This window comes from Erithacus rubecula, assembly GCF_903797595.1.
Source record: "Erithacus rubecula genome assembly, chromosome: 21".
Lineage (NCBI taxonomy): Eukaryota > Metazoa > Chordata > Aves > Passeriformes > Muscicapidae > Erithacus > Erithacus rubecula.
Window position 1 is genome coordinate 99,878 of NC_136673.1, and position 16,639 is coordinate 116,516.

Below are 16,639 nucleotides of genomic sequence, written 5' to 3' on the forward strand. Positions count from 1 at the left end.
TGAAAAATGCAGCAACTTGATACAAGACTGAGGTAACAAAATACTTTTCCAAAAACCTAGATTCCAATGCCAGAGTTCTTACAGGTGAGACAGTTCACAAGAATTATAGAAAGAATCCTTTACACAAATGGCATGCAGAGGACTGCTGGAAAACACAGCCAAAAATAGTGCAACAGTTTCCACACAAAACAAACCAAAATGTTGAAATTGATTAAGATTAAAATGTGGTAAGTCAGTCTCAATTTGAAAACTAGTTTCTATGCCTCATTTTAGTGCTATTTGGAAAAAACATGCATTTTGGCACTGAATTACATCAAAATTACACATTTAATAAACTAATAATATTAGCTACACTTATTATAAATATCTTCACAATTTTGAAAATTATAATTATGACATAATGTTTATTTTTACACAACTATTGAAGTTGTTCTCTTTGATGGAGGAAAACTTGTACTGTTTGTGATATTTTTGTGAAAATGCTGTAATAATCACTAGTGATAGGCAACATATTGTATTTCAATAGCAGCTTTCAATGAACCATAGAAGTACCAGGTAACAGCAAATGGTACCAAATGGCATCATAACACCTCTAATCAGCAGCTACAACCTGTTTAATACTTATTGACTGCCTTAAAAGTGCTTTAAAGATATTTTACTAGGATTCTTTCACTGCCATCAGTATTCCTTCATTGCCAATTCCTTCAATCTGAATTTCTCAATACTCTGCAGCAATTTCATGATTGTGCTATACTGAAAAGACGTTTAATCTCAATGATGACTAATCAAAAAGATCCATAGGTGCATAATGATTCAGACTATATCATAGTCTAACAGTCTGAAGTCATTTACTGGTGACAGGATGTTGCCACATTCAGAAGCTTCTACACCATCTCTATGACATTAGATGCTCTGCCCATGCAGATAACCATGTTTTCCCTAAAAGTTCAAAGTTGTCTTAAATTAGCAAAAGAAGATAAAGATGATACAAGTACATTTTGCATTAGTACTCTTTTCACACATTTCCTCAGTTGTCAACTTCACATACACTTTCCCATGTCCCAGGATCTAAATGCAGCTGTCGTCAGGAACTGGTCTTCTTGAAAAGCTGGTATATATTAGACTTCCAGGATTGTAACATAACCTCTTAAAAGAACAAAATGTTTACTTTTGACCTACATTTAACAATACAGGTATATATTTTCTCCTTGTTGCTAAAGAAGTTTCAAAATAAAAACGTTGAACATCATGGATGTCCACAGAATACATACTGCTAATGCCAGGGAGCTTGATCTAGTAGAGGTTCTGCTCATTTAAACTGACTTCCACGGTGCTCCTGGTTTGTAAGCTACAGGCTAACTTGCCAATTTCTCCTCTATGCAATCCTAGGAAAGTTAGAAGAGGTTTTCTGGTGATTGATGAAGTCTGAATAATGATGCTATATGGTAAAATAGTCCCAAACACCAAAAGTTATTAATTTAATATATGAACAGAAAGATTCTGACTACAGAAGTGCCAGGGTATAGCAGGAATACAGCACAGAGAGAGTTGCTTCAGAGGAGAAGACCCAGTTACACTTCTTCTGTTTGTTTTTTCTCTGGATGTTGATGTGGAGACTTCTTTGTACTTGCGCCACTGTTTGACAGTCTTTCACTGCCACCATCATTTTATAATAGCAGCACCATCTACCAGTACTAATGTCCTGAAGTTTCAACACATTCTGGAATTGTGTGGAGCCAAGTCGTCCACAGAAGGGCAGAACAGAAACAATGATCTGGAGTCATTCTGAGGAGCCAGCACCATGGGACACATAACACCTGATTACCTGCTTCCCTGTACTAAGGGATTTGAAATAAACAACGTTCAAACTGAACCAGAACACCAAATTTATAAGCAACTATGCCACTGGTAAAAGAATGAAAGACGTACTTCAGCACAACATAAATTTAAACAGCCTTAAATCCATTACCAGGGTATTCCTGAGCAAAATAACTGAATGAAAAAGAAAATCAACTGTCCTATGCCAAAATACATTTTTCCCAAATAGCTCAAATATGAACAGCAGAATTGTCCAGAGATTTGATAGAAAATTCGAGGCAGCCACATTGCCAAGCAACTCAGTGCACTTAGATTATAAAAATGTTGTTCCACAATTTGCTACTCTAATTGACACTTTTGAGCAAGTTAACACTGTCAATCATTCTGTGCATTAGAAAGAATTGAAACCCAACATGGGCCAAATATTCTTCAGTCACACAAAGCAGCTTAACAATAAAAAGAACCATTTTAAAAAGAACAGGCAGAAGATATGAAGCTCAGTTTGTGGTCAAATATCAGTTCATGCAGTCTCTGACCACAAATAGTTGAGGGCTCTAGAATCCTGCAGGTGTCAGGATTAATCTTCCATCCATCTAACTTGTCTGCTTTCACTCAGTGCATGAGACTTTATCTGGTCCTATGGACAACATTCACTTTCTGTTTTTAAAAGCTGTGTCAGAATCACTCTCAAGTTACATAGGAAAGTGCTGAAATATCTGTGGCTGGCTCATTTCAGGAATACCATTCTCCTCTTCCTCCTTAGGGAACAATAACCTGTTTCTTCAGTTTGGCACTTGAAGTCACACCAGGTAGGAGAGGGAATTATTCGAATGACATTAGATTAGCAGGTACCTGGAAGAGATTGTGAATTACTCATAGAATCATTACATTTGGGAAAGATCTCTAAGATCATCGAGTCCATCCTAGTATGGTTGCTTTCATTTTCCATGAGACAATCCCTTCTAAAGAAGAGATGAAGTTATCTTGATGCAACTGAGAGTAGGAGTTACATGCTCTTAAGGTAACTAAACCAATATCTAGACCTGCACAAAAACTAATTTGATGGGAATTCTCTGATTTTAAATAATCTTTCTTCCTCCTATTGAAAAAATGGATCAATGTACAGAATGATGAATTATGTCTGTCCCCACAGGAATGTGTGTGCACACCGATTGGAAAAAGTACCTTTTCTAGTAAGGATTTTCTAGAAAATAAGAAAAAGTGGGTAGAAATAGTTTCCACAACCTCACCTGAGGCTTGTTGCTTTTGCACGCATCATCCAAATGTTTATGCCATAATATCGCATGAAACCTTGAGCCAGTCTGAAACTTGTAAACATTGCCTACAAAAATAAGAAAATGAAAGACTCTGAATTTGCAGACAGACATGGTGTTTCGAAGGACTCTGATTTCTGTGCAGAAGCCAAAGTCCTGAAGTAAACTCTTACATTTATTTGTACCTTAAATGCTCAAACATGATGCTGCTAAAAACAAAGCCCATGTGAGGCATGTTACCCAGCAATTCTTGGGTGAAGCAAGTATGAGAACATCTGTGGCCTCATAGGCAGAAAGGCCAAAGTACAGCCACAGAAAAGACCATGCAGGTCGGTGTGGGGCAAAAAAACAAAGAACACTTAGTAATAAGAGAACAAAGACCGCTTGGTTAAGAAGAACAAGGGCTATTCAGTCAGGGCAGGAGAGATGTAAAAAGTTTCTAAAATGTAACAGGCAGCAGAACCTCAGTAGTTTGCAGAAAAAAATTGTTATACAAGCACTCGATTTAAAGAAAAAAGGCTGATGTGAATATTAGGAATGTGATTCCTTATATTATTGGTTAGCAGATGCATGAACAGCTACACTATTGGCTATCCAGGTGCATGATATTCTAATCTAGTAGTGAAAATATTACAAAAGCTATGTACACTTTTAATAAATGTTTCTGGTTATACCACAGCTGGGGACTGTGCATCATTCATATGCCGCAGATCAGATCTAATTTAATCCTGGCTTTCTTCTCATCAAGGCTTCTGATAAAGTTTTTCATATTTGTAAACTTAGTTTTCTTCAATGTCCTACTGCAAATTGTTTCCTGCAATCAAATATTTTGTGCATTTTAGTTAACACCCAGATGATGCACTTCACAGAGTAAATGGGACACCATATCCAGCACCAAAGCTGAAAACATGGAAACTGAAGAAAGCCTCAAGAACCTGTAAGTAACCACTCAAAGTGCAAAATAACTACAGGAGTTTTCTTTGAAGTTTTTGAAGTTTTTCTAGTTTAATCAAGGGAAAAGAGCTATGGCATTGCAAAATTAATTATTAAAAAGTAGTAATTATTTAGCACACTTATTTTGGTAAATGTTTTGATATTTTAATTGGCCTCAGAATAAATCAAGATTTGATACTGACTGATTTTAAGGAAGCTATTCTGGGACTTAGAGATCTAGGTATGGAGACACATGGACATTCCTGCAATCTCATACTGGCTGAGAAATCTCTGCAAAACTTACAGTAACTGTCAAAAGAAAAGAATTTCTCTGTAGGCACCACAGAAGCAATACAGCATATTGTAGAACTACGTTCCATTTAATTTGTACCTTCCCTTGAAAATTCTGAATTGAAGATTTCCCTCTTCAGTCTTTTATGAGTGCCACTGCAAGGTCTGTAATCTACAAGCTCATTAATAGACATTAATCTACTTCGTGTCACAGAAATGTCATGCAGACATTGTCCATCTTGCAATATCTACCTTTGTCAGGATTATTTAGCTGGAAAATATCAGGATGCTCTGGGTCATCAGGCAGTGCCACCATCCAGCCCACAATGGAGACTTTTTTCCCAGGTGTAGATTTATACTGGAAAAGACAGAAAGTCAGTCATAGCTGAGACTATAGCAGAAATTAACTTTTGGCTGTAGAAGTTTGTGATGAAATGTGGCTTAGCCTGGAACAGAAAGTACAATTTGGATGCCCTTTCAGATCTACTTACAAGTATTCCATTCTTGGTTTTAGAATAAATTTAAAGCTTACATGTTTTCTTTCAGTGCCTCTTAAAGCTTTCGCTCCAAAGTAGAGAAGAGTTGATCCTGAAAGCGTGACCCAGTATCTAGTCCATGAGGACAGCTGAATGAAAAAGGAAAAAAAAAAAGATGAAAAACTCCCCTTATCTCTGACATTTCAAAAAGCTATTCACAGGCAAGTCCAAGTACTATCAAAATTAATCTCAGAAGCAAGGAATGGAGATAAAGAGTGTCTCCTGGTGCAAAATCAGCCCAGCTACCTAAATCTTGATGGCTGGCTCTGAAAACAATCCTTCTTGGTTGGGTATCTCATAAAGGTAACAGTACTGATTGCTTAGAGAAGAATAGTGTGCTGCCTTCTGCTGTACAAATCTTAGACTTTAGATTAAAAAAAAAAAATTGAGCTGACAACTTTGCAATTCTTCAAAGCTTTTAGCTCTGAACTGAATCGGGTTGCATGTGAAATACACCAATCAACTCTACAGAAAACAAGTAAATGTCCCAATACATAGGACTAGAATCACATGAAACCCATGAATTCAGGTTAACTATGAATTGCCATGACTTAGGTGTTATGGGTGGCTGCCCTGTAGCCTTTCCACTTTAATGTGACACCACAAAAGCACCAAAGTATATTGTAGAAATATGTTTACTTGAATTTGTACCCTCCCTTGAAAATTCTGTATTGAAGATCTCCCTCTTCAGTATTTTATGAGTGCCACTTCAAATTCTGTAATCTATAAACTCAATAGAAATTATTAATCTACATCCTGGTAGAGAAAGGCAGTGCTGGCATTATCAATCCTGCAATGTCAAATGACAAATGCCTTTGTCAGGGTTATTAGGCTGGAAAGTATCAGGATGCTCTGGGTTGTCAGGCAGTGCCACAAGATTTATTTCTGTGCTCACAACACTGCTTGCTGGTTACACAACTGCTTCACTCCTGCTCTGCTGTAACAGCTAGAAATGTTACTTGCACATACAGGGAGAAGAAAAACTGCTGCACTTCAAGTGACACACAAAGATTACAATCTTGTTATAACCTGGTTATAACTTGATCAAAAAATTACAATTGATAAAAAGCTGCAAGTTCTATCTAATCCTGAAAATTAAAACAGCCACTAAGTAAATAGGATCATAGGAATAATCGTAATTATAATCACTTACAGTAGGTTTCTTGCCTTCTTTGAGCAGTGTTTTTCTTCTTAAAGGCCCTTCCATGGTAATGACCCCTGTGGAACCACCTGATGTGCAGCTGCACGCACCCGTTGGGCTGCAGAGACAAAGTATTCCTCCATATATTTGAGCAGACAAATAAGGACAATAAGTAAGCAATATAATTTAGCTTGAAATATATCTGTCCTGCACTCCTTTACGTATGTTGTATCATCCAAAACGTGACTGTGTTTTCCCAACCTAGTTATCAAAAAGGAACTGGGATCTTTCAAAAAAGGTTCTATTCTGGAGGCCTAGACATGAAAAAAATAAAACAGAATAAATACTGAAACCCAAAGTCAAAGTGAAAACAGGCAATTTTCTTTTTTATTCTGGTAAATTTCAGAAAATACCTGAATTTCTGGAAATTTTTGGCTTAGAAATTTGGCATAAGAGTTCCCACAAATGTTATCTTAAATTAAATTAAAATGCCTAATTGGAAAAGAGTTGGGAAAATGACATGAAAATAAATTAAAAAATTATTAATAATTGTTTAAAACAAGTTACATCATTTATTGTACAAGGATTACAATAGTTTTTCCTTTTCCAGAATGAACATAAAACTTCCCACATACAAAAGCAAGAAAGAGATACAAGTGATAGAACCCAAGTAGCAGCGAAGTCAGAAATGCAAGCAGCCGTTAATAACACCACAACCAAATATTGATCCATGTTATCCGCTGCTAACTTCTCTTCATTGACATGTGATCACAACCCTGATGTTTTTACATGAACCAACAAGCTCTGTCAGCACCAACTAAACCACGTCTAATAAGGAACACAAGGAGAAGGACAGGTATGATCGACCCTCAGCTGTGAACACTGTTCTATGCACAAACCAGGCTGAATCCTGCCGTGCCAAGGGATGTGCACAACCACCTCTAGGGAGGAGCAGCCCTTCCAGCTGCCAGGTGCACCTGCTCCCACTGCACCCACCTGCCTGCTCTCTGCTAGGCAGCATTCTTGCCAAGTCTGTAGTCGACAAGAGACAGTAGAAGGTTTCAGAAAAGGAAGAATGACCACAAGCATTAGAAATACTTGAAGGTGGATACATGTAAGAAATGTATTTTAGGGAGTAATCCTTCTTTGTGGATTTAATAGGCTTTTCACATTTTTATCTTCTTACATTTTATATTTCTAGTTTTTGTATGTTTTTGAAACACATCTACCATGGTCATGTTAAGAAAGTCCTGTATTTTCCAGGAGCAAGTGCAATAGCTGAAATGCTGTTCCAAAAGGTATTCCTTTATGAATTTATAAAGTATGCATTTTTATTTCTGTCTGGTCTCTAACTTGTACTGTTATCAGACGTTACTAGCACAAGTAAAGCAGCTGTAATTTATACATTATATTGATATTTCTACAATGGCCAAAGCAAACTAATTTAAACAAAATTAAATTACTGGATTTAAACTGCAACTAAATCACAGTATTTGCAGAATACTGATTCAAGACCCTATTTCCTTAACAGTTTGAACATACATCTTCATTTCCCAGCATCACAGAATTTATCAAGTTCAGGGCAGATAAGTATGCAAGGAATGATTCTTATCCCTCAAACTATATAAAATTTTCTGTGCCACCTCTCTTAGATCTGTAAATGGATTACCAGCTTCTGAGAAGTCCACATCTTAGTGACTAACTGCCTGCTACATATGGCCTGCAGATTTCTTGAGGTCCAAGATAACACCTTTTATTGAACAAAATCAAGACACCATACTACAGCTCTCTGACACAGACAGATGTTATGGGTAGCTGTCCAGTAAATCAGGAAATAGATTGTGGGAAAATATCAAGAAGGTATCCTTCTAACATCATTACCTGTCACAGGAGTCAAAGCTGGCTTTCATGACAAATCTACTTCTGTAAAGGTTTCACAAAACCCTAAGTAAAGCCTAGTGTTCTGCAAAAAGGAAGCCAGCCATCATTAGTTAAATCAATAGCTGAACCGAATTTCATCTGAATGGGCCTAGCCCTACTTTACCAGTAACAGAAGTTTTAACAAGCAGGAGGGGGAGACTTCGTAAATGGTTATGGTCATACACGGATATTAGGACACAAAATACATTCCACTAGGAAAGTGTAAAAACCCAAACTGAAGTTTAGCACCATCCAATAAAAGAGGCAGACCCTGAACTGTACCTGTAGACACAGCTTCGACTCCGAGGAGAATTCCGGATCGGTACCCTCCAATTAGGCCCCAGCGTGGCATATAAACGACCCCTGTTTGTGAATGCAGATATCTGATGAGGGATATTTCAGACTTCAACACTTAGGGTTTGCTAAACATGACAGAGATAGTTCCTAATCTTTTCAGATCCAATACCCTTACTTCAAAATGCTTTATTTCAAAATGTTTGCCATTTTTTCCCTAACTAATCAATAATTTCATAAAAACAACTATTGGTTTAGGGCCTACCTATGGCAGAGATAATTTGTGAATTTCTTAGCTAAATCTGTAGAGTGCTCAGTGAGTGTACATGAAGACTAACTCACCTTTCAAGCCCTGACGGCAGCTCCTCACTAAATTCTGAGCTTTCACTGCTATCTAGAAAGAGAGTAGTACAGAGAAGGAGTAAGAAAACCACCCATGGGAAAATGCAAAGCCAATGTATGTGGACCACCAGAATAATCTTTGATATAGTACCGTGGACAACGTTTACTCAAATAATATTTTTAAGTAGAAGTGTTTAGAGTTCATGGTAAAATCTTTAGCTGGAAGAGGCTTACACGATCTTCTCCTTTTATAGTATCTCACACTTAACTCATGTTACTGCTGTGTTTTAATACTATTACTTAAATTTTCATCATGCTTTTACCTCAGAAGCTGAGCACTTTAGGTACATAAAATCCAGCTCCTTTGTAAGACAGTATTTCTACCACAATATCTGTAAGGGGATTGAAGTTATTAGATACGGTACCATGGTCTATTTTCAAGAACAGAACACACCTCTAATAGAGGATATATCAGCTGTATGCTGCTGCTAGGCATTATTAAAATATATATATATGATGGTATTTGTAACTAAGTTCCTATTACTCCTTCAAGCCCATCACCCATTTGTCCCTCCATTTCTGGCACAACTATTTAGCTCACAGTTTTAATTTGCCCAGGAATGATCTTCTAATTCAGTTTTTACACAGTAAGCTGTGCCTGTATTTTCAGTAGTGCAAAGATCATCTCAGTGTTTAACTCTTGGTCAATTTATGTGCTATCTTTGACAGTTAATTTCTTATTCTAGAAATAGCCAGTCTCTTAAAAGGTGGCCTTCTCTTGCTTAGGACACAGATTCGTGATCAATTTTTTGATATCACAGTAATGGTTTTATTAATTATAATACCATAATGTGTTTACATTCTGTTTCTTTTTAAGTCTGAAAGAGTAGTGCCAAACAATTCTCCCATCTTCTAAAACATATAGTTAAAATTAAAGCTTTCTTTGAGTAAAGGTAGCTTTTAAAATATATATCCACTATTCCCCTGGTAAAAGCTGGCAAACACTTTGTGTCATACACGGAGCATCTACAAAACCGATCTTTCTTCATGCCACTTTTACCGCAAGCTTCAGAGCATAACTGAGGAAAGCTGAGATAACACTGACCAGATAGCAGCTCTCATTTACTTCCATCCATGGAAACAATCAGTCTTTGCACAAGACTAACATTCCTAATTCTCTACTCTCAGGTATCTGTGAGTCTGCAGCACCCTGGGGCAGGGGCACCACACAGATGGTACCTGTGGAGAGGACACCTGTGGAGGACCCTGTCAGAGGATATCTATGGAGGACACCTATGGAGGGCACCTGTGGAGGGCAACTATGGAGAGGACACCTGTGCAGAGGGTACCTATGGAAAGGACACCTGTGTAGAGGGTACCTATGGAGGATACCTACAGAGGACACCCGTCAGAGGGCACATATGGAGGACACCTGTCAGAGGGTACCCACGGAGGGCACCTGTCAGAGGACACCTGTCAGAGGGCACCCACGGAGGGCGCCTGTCAGAGGGCACCTGTCAGAGGGCACCTGTCAGCGGGTACCTATAAAGGACACCTGTCAGAGGGCACCTGTCAGAGGGCACCTGTCAGAGGGTACCTATAAAGGACACCTGTCAGAGGGCACCCACGGAGCACACCTGTCAGAGGGCACCCATGGAGGGCACCTGTCAGAGGGCACCTGTCAGAGGGCACCTGTCAGAGGACCCCTGCCGCAGGGTACCTATGGAGAGGCCGTTGGCCAGGTGCGCCCCGGCCGCGGGGCCCCGCGCGGGGCTCTGGCTCTCCAGGACGCTGTCGTCCAGCAGGTGCCGTGGCCGCTCTGTCGGGAAGGTGGCGCTTTTGCTCTCCACGACACTCAACTGACACATCATACTGGAACACAGAAGAAGAGGAAAACATGAAACCGCTCTTAACGTCATCTAACAGCAACCCTCAGCTCACCTTATTTCCCCTCAGCCTCTGCCTCATCAGCAGCTTATTAAGCAGTAGGCAATTATAAGCTACCACTTACTGTACTTCTGATCCTTTACTACCAAAATGAATTTCAGATTTTACTTCTCTTTGTCCGTAACAATTATTAAATTTCTGCAGCTGGGAAGTTGTAAATGTTTTGACTCCTCTGTATACTAGACCTGAACATCCTTGGTGGCAGCAAAAGCAGAAAAACCCAGAAAAAGGAGGCACCCCAGGAATCCACAGACCAAACTGGACAAGCAGCTTTCAAGTATTGCCAGTGCTTGGCACTAGCAGAGAATAGAGTCAGCAAAAATAACAAAAGTGTCAAGAGAAAACCTAGAGAATCCATAGTAAAGCCTGAACCACTCTTGCAATATAAGAAATGCGAAGGACAAATACTAGAATGTTCTCTGTGGCTATCTGGGGTTACGCACTTGTTTCCCAGGCTGTGACTCTTCCGGTGCCTTGGTACAGGAGGTGTGGATAGACTTGCTGCTACTGAGGCATCAGGACATGTGGGTCTCCTGCTGAATTTCACAATTGCTGACATGTCAGATGGACCTAAAAGACAGAGATTATTTAACACTGAACCGATGCAAATTCCAGAAATTTCATTGGCTCGTGTATTCAGGAACTGATTAACCTTAATTTTTACAGATAACCAAAAGGCACAATTTCTGAAGCACTGTTTCTTGCACATTAGGGTTACACCATCCATTTTTGTTATAAATTCATCTCCACAATCTTGAACTCCCTGAAGTAATTTTTAAAACAGCTTTGCTCGTATTTTTAACAAAGAACTACAAAAACTCTTGGCATCCTTACAACAGTTGGATGTGCCAAAGTGTAATATGCACAGCCATGAAGTCAGTTCGTACTTCAGGTGTGGTCAGGAACCTTCACACAGGTTTTGAATTTTGTTCACAACTTCCTGTTGTGAATTAACTGTAAACAATCTGCTCATACTGACTCACAGCTTGAGTATGTAACAGAAATCAAGGGCTTTTCATATACCTAATGCCCAGACAGATGCATGACTTCTCAAACATCTGTGAGTTCTAGAGATAAGTCACTGCAATCATTCTTCCTCTTAATTTACAGATTTTATGAGGCCTCACAGAAAACATGGACAAACTGGTTGTATTCCATCTCCTTGATGCTGCACACAAAAGGCAGGCAGTGACCTTTGCAACACAGTGGAAAACATGGACTATCATCACCCTCAGTAAATGCCAGACTCTTCTTGGCTTCACAGCAAACAGTTGAGAATTCACTTTTAAACATTTAGTTGTGGCATTGGTGCTTGTGACAAAAAACAGTGGTCAGAAAGTCAACATATTCTTCTCCTTGGGACAGTCCAGGTACCAGCAGAACAGAGTTCCCTCTACACTATAAAAATCACTTCTTGGACACTCCAGCAATTTCAGCTTAGTCAGCTTCTGTACTCTAACCAAAAGCCATCTGTTAAGAGGTGGACACACCTGTTGTCATATGAAAAGCCATGTACAATCATCATCAGAATCTTTGCAAAAGTATCTGGCATCAAATAAGTAATAAACTGAAAGAGAAAAAAATCCAAACCACCAAAATTCCCCAACATAGTTTGACAACAGGATTTGAACATGAACTTTTAACAGAAATGGTTCTGAGAGACAAGATTTCCCAGAGAAGTGGTCATGGCACCAAGCCTGTCAGAGTACAAGGTGAGTCTGGACAATACTCTCAGTGATATAATTTAGTTTCATGTAGCCCTGCAAGGAGCAGGAAGTTGGACTCAATGATCCTTATGGGTCTCTCCCTACTCGAGACATTCTATTTGTTATATAGGCTGCTCTCTCTATGCTGAAGCATCCTGAAGGAAGGTATCAGCTTCTTCTGCCTTGAACTGAGGATTCATGAGACAAGAAAAAAAAAGAGAACCAGTAATGAATATGTCCCAGTAAGAGGCAAAATAAAAATTCAAATAAATGCAAGGTGCTTTCCTGCCCATACTCACTCTGCAATATAAACTTGTATGAAACACAAAAATTAAATCCAAGTTACTTGTTTTTTTATTTCTCCATAGCCCAGACTCTGGAATTTCACCATGAACTGGACTGTAACTAGGAAAACTTGCAAAGGGTTTTCCCTAGCAGTAAAGGGAAAAATTTAATCCACAGAGTGTTCTGCACATTTCAGCAAACAGTTCATTATGCTGTTTAATTAGTAATGAAGGCAGCTCTAAGACAAGCAGAAGACAAAACTTCTTTTAGCAATAGAGAGAAGGGACAAGTTTGTTAGAGGAACCTCCAGTAGTACTATTAATCAGACCATCAATTTAGTAGGAGAACAAACACAAAACAGTTTTTAAGCCTGTTTTCTGCCTCATTCATATACACCATCAGGACAGCATTTTTGCCTGCCTGTCTTTGCTACCATCCCACAACTGAATTTGTGAAACACAACAGTCACAGCATCAGTCACTGGATATGCAGCTTCAGAGAAGGGTCTTGTACCTAATGGCCATGTGCAGTTTTAAAAAACACACTTTCAGCCATTACTTCATCCAGAGATTCACCTAGACACACACCTGGGATGTTGGAGAGGGCCTATTACAACCTTCTTGCTGCACATACAACTAAAATTTTGATGCCTTTGGGCTGTAACACAACATTGGAAGCTTCTTTCCTAAAACCAAAGCAGTTCATCTTCCATTTCTGCCATGGAAGTGAAGCACAAATTAGGAAAAGAAAAGTATGAGCGCAATTATGAGCCGCCTAATTTAATGAAAAAACTGTATGGATTCATATCTCACAATTAGGTCTGAAAGATCCTATCTGCTTCATTAGTAACAAGAATATTCCATTAAAGTCTTTTACCATGGGTTTTCATTACAAGTTAAAATTTCTGCAGACACAATGCAGACACTACATGCTTTGTTTGTAGTGCCTTTCCATCAGATACTTTTCAATTTGTGAATAGGAAAATACTTGGGACTACTGAGGTATTTACTACCTGCTAAGAGGCCTAAAATATATTGGAACTGATACCCAGAATAAAGACAGTGGCAACTAAAAGAGAATTTCCCTGAAAATTATGAGCATTTATCAAGAAGAGTTTAATCTGAAACCCAGCATGAACTTCAGTGTTCATGTGCCCACTCTGAGGCTTGTCCCTTAATTTAGCTGCAGGATTTGTTCACTTTTATGCTGCTTCCTGCTGTGTCATTCAGATGTTTCTGGTGCCGGTTCTCAATCCTGATTTATATTAAGTTATTTTCAAGTGGTTGACATTAAGTTCTTTTAAGTTCACTGAATGCCACTGAAGTATTAGTTTTAATGAGCTACTGAAACCACAGCCTGTGAAAGAGTAAAAATCTTAAGGCACAGCCCTAGAGGATAATCAGTATGGTGCGCTGCTTCTTCTCACAGACATTGCACTACATGTAGAAATAAGTTAAATTTTGTAACACATAATAGTTTCAAGGTTAAGTTTCTCACTGTGGACAATCAAAGACCTGAAAGCAGTTCGATTAATTTTGTTCCAAAACCACTGTTATTCAACAAAACAAAAGCATGAGACTGCATCAAAATTACTTTATCATAAAGATTAGCAAAATGACAAATCCAGTGCTGATACAACCAAGCTATTACAAAATCAAAATTGGCTGGATTTGACTTCATATATGTTCAAATGTTGCTATCAAAATCTACAAAGAGTAAGAAATATTATCTAGCAAGAAATATCAGTTTGCGACTTTTCACTCTATGTTCCCTTTTGTTTTTCCTCTCTTTCGGGAGCATGGACTGAAATTGACTCTAATAGGACTGCAACACAAAACTAAAGATTGATCATTTTAAAGATGGTAATAGCATGATTTAAGTAAGAGCTATTACCTGGACAGCTTCAGAACAGAAAAAGTTTGTTAAATTGGCCCACTCCCCCTGAAACAGATGATGTAGCATGTCTAAAAAGACTCCACATTTCAGATTATAATATATTATATATTATAATATAATATATATTATAATATATTATATATTATAATATTAGGGAGTATTATGAATAACATGAAAATAATATTAGGGAATAAAATTTCAGTTCACATAAAAATATTGCCAGGCTTATGGTGTGATGTGTCAAGGCTGATAGAATTTGTAGAAAAAGATGTAAGAGTCTTACAACTTAACACAATCATCCAGCTTGGCTTCCTTGCTATTATATATGGATATCACAATTGCTTGCATCAGTCCTGTACAAGAAGGAAATGGACCTGGGTTGACAGACCCCTGGAACAGGTTAAAGTCTGGAGAGCTTGTGGAGTTTCCTTCACTGGAGGTATTCCAGAGCCACCTGGACACGATCCTGTGCCATGTGCTCTAGGATGACCTTACTTGAGCAGGAAGCTGGACTAGGTGACCACTGTGTCTCTTCCAATTATGCTGGGATTCTGTGACTTATTCTAATTCCTAGTTAGACGTCTTCAGTGAGGATCCTGATGGCAGAAAACAGAATGCTTTGTGGGATCAGATGAAACAGAGATATCATCTGTGCTAGTATTATTATGCCTGGAGTGACCATTTTCAATGTAGTTCTGCATCCTCCTCATCTCCGAAGCAAAAGGAGGAGATCTATACAGTTTAGCTCTGTTAGCCCCGTGCTAAGGTAATAAGAATCTGAACTTAAACACCTTTACAAAGTCTTTGTATCTGCTCTGCTGCCAAATGTCTATGAAGAAGGATGATGAAGTCTATAGAGTTCACCTCAGCTGGCTACACTCAGTTGAGCAAGAAATTTGGGGTGCAGGGAGTGTCAGCATGAGTTATGGGGCAAAGGGCAGAATACCTAATTTCTGTAATGGAATAAGAGAAAGAGAGCCCATGCCAAGAAGGATGCCAAAGAGGGTAAGCAGTGAGATACTGATGAAAACTGCACAGAACAAGGGATGTTTATGGACATACCAGACTGCTGAGCAATTAGCTGGGGAAGTTATGCCTGACACTGCTGATAACAAAATTCCAATACTTAAATTCATTTGGGATTGAGTTATTTTGCCCCTTTTTTCCAATAAGTGAAGTAATCTGCTACTTCTAACTCTTGTCTTTACTCTTCTGGCTCCACTCCTAGTGCATACTGTTACCATGATTGCTATTCTGTTATTTTGCCTTTCATGGAGACAAAGCACTCTTAGCAGGATTTTCCAGTCAGCTGGCATGAACAAGGGTTAGTTTGGTTTTCATTATTTCTCAGCATCATTTTCAAGATTATGCTGACATGTACAGGAATGATGTATAAAAATATTAAAATGTTATTAAAAATTTGTTTGTGTTAGGGAACGTGAGACAACTTCATCAGAGTGAGCAGAATGCTGTTCAGAGATCTGTGGCAAGAACATTTGGAAAAGTTTACACATATCCCAAAGGATCTTACTGTTTTTTCCTTTGCATAATTTTTCCATGAATAATCCTTCAAATGTTATAAATGAATGTTACTTTTGCAATCCTTCAGTAAAACATGTGAACATTTACAGTCTCCAGAGCTTTTAAAAAAATCAGCAGGGTGAGGGAGTTACAGTTCACAATTTTTTTCCACTGAAAAGCTATCAATAAACCAGAACTAGATATGCAAACTAAAAACTGAAAGTGAGTTGCATATTGTATGATGAAGAACTGTGATTTTTCTAAAGGATAGAACAGTCTCAACTATTCACTATTTTTTGGTGAGCAGTAAAGAAGTAAAACTTACCAGTTCTGTTTCTAAAACTTAATAAAGACATGCCAAGCCACAGACTCTTTAGTTAAATCTTCAGTGTAAATTGTTACTATTCTGTTTCCATTGTAACCAGTATGAGATAATTAAAACTTTAAAAGAGAAAGACCTCCTAACAGAACACACAATAAATAACTTTAGATTAATTTTGTGCACAGAATCAAGAATGACACAAAAAAAATACATCTCAAATGATGGCTATTGTAAAAGAACAGTTTTAATTTTCAGAGTATTGCTTTATAATTCAACAAAAGGCTACTAAGGCATACAATATGTAAGAGACATGGATGTTATGACTGCTTATGCAAGAGCAAACGAAAAACGAGAATTTGAGTTCTTGACTGCACCTCCCCACACTCATCCAAGCTCCCCAAAAGCTGTCTCAC

General features: G+C 38.3%; 1 protein-coding gene across 21 annotated transcripts in view; it reads right to left on the reverse strand.

Annotated features, from left to right (window-relative positions):
• RALGPS1 (Ral GEF with PH domain and SH3 binding motif 1) overlaps window positions 1-16,639 on the reverse strand; it is an 89,973-nt gene that overhangs the window by 9,741 nt on the left and 63,593 nt on the right. For 13 of the 21 annotated variants that reach the window (XM_079324369.1, XM_079324358.1, XM_079324373.1 and 10 more), the window contains 8 exons: window positions 10,940-11,066; window positions 10,270-10,421; window positions 8,550-8,601; window positions 8,196-8,276; window positions 6,006-6,111; window positions 4,849-4,941; window positions 4,569-4,674; window positions 3,069-3,160 (listed from right to left, as the gene is read on the reverse strand). In XM_079324369.1, the coding sequence (XP_079180495.1) occupies window positions 3,069-3,160; window positions 4,569-4,674; window positions 4,849-4,941; window positions 6,006-6,111; window positions 8,196-8,276; window positions 8,550-8,601; window positions 10,270-10,421; window positions 10,940-11,066 (809 nt within the window). Of the gene's footprint in view, window positions 1-403; window positions 2,671-3,068; window positions 3,161-3,739; window positions 3,907-4,568; window positions 4,675-4,848; window positions 4,942-6,005; window positions 6,112-7,731; window positions 7,957-8,195; window positions 8,277-8,549; window positions 8,602-8,872; window positions 8,942-10,269; window positions 10,422-10,939; window positions 11,067-16,639 lie in introns of those variants that run through there. The other 8 variants (XM_079324366.1, XM_079324356.1, XR_013776599.1 and 5 more) reach the window with 7 other exon arrangements.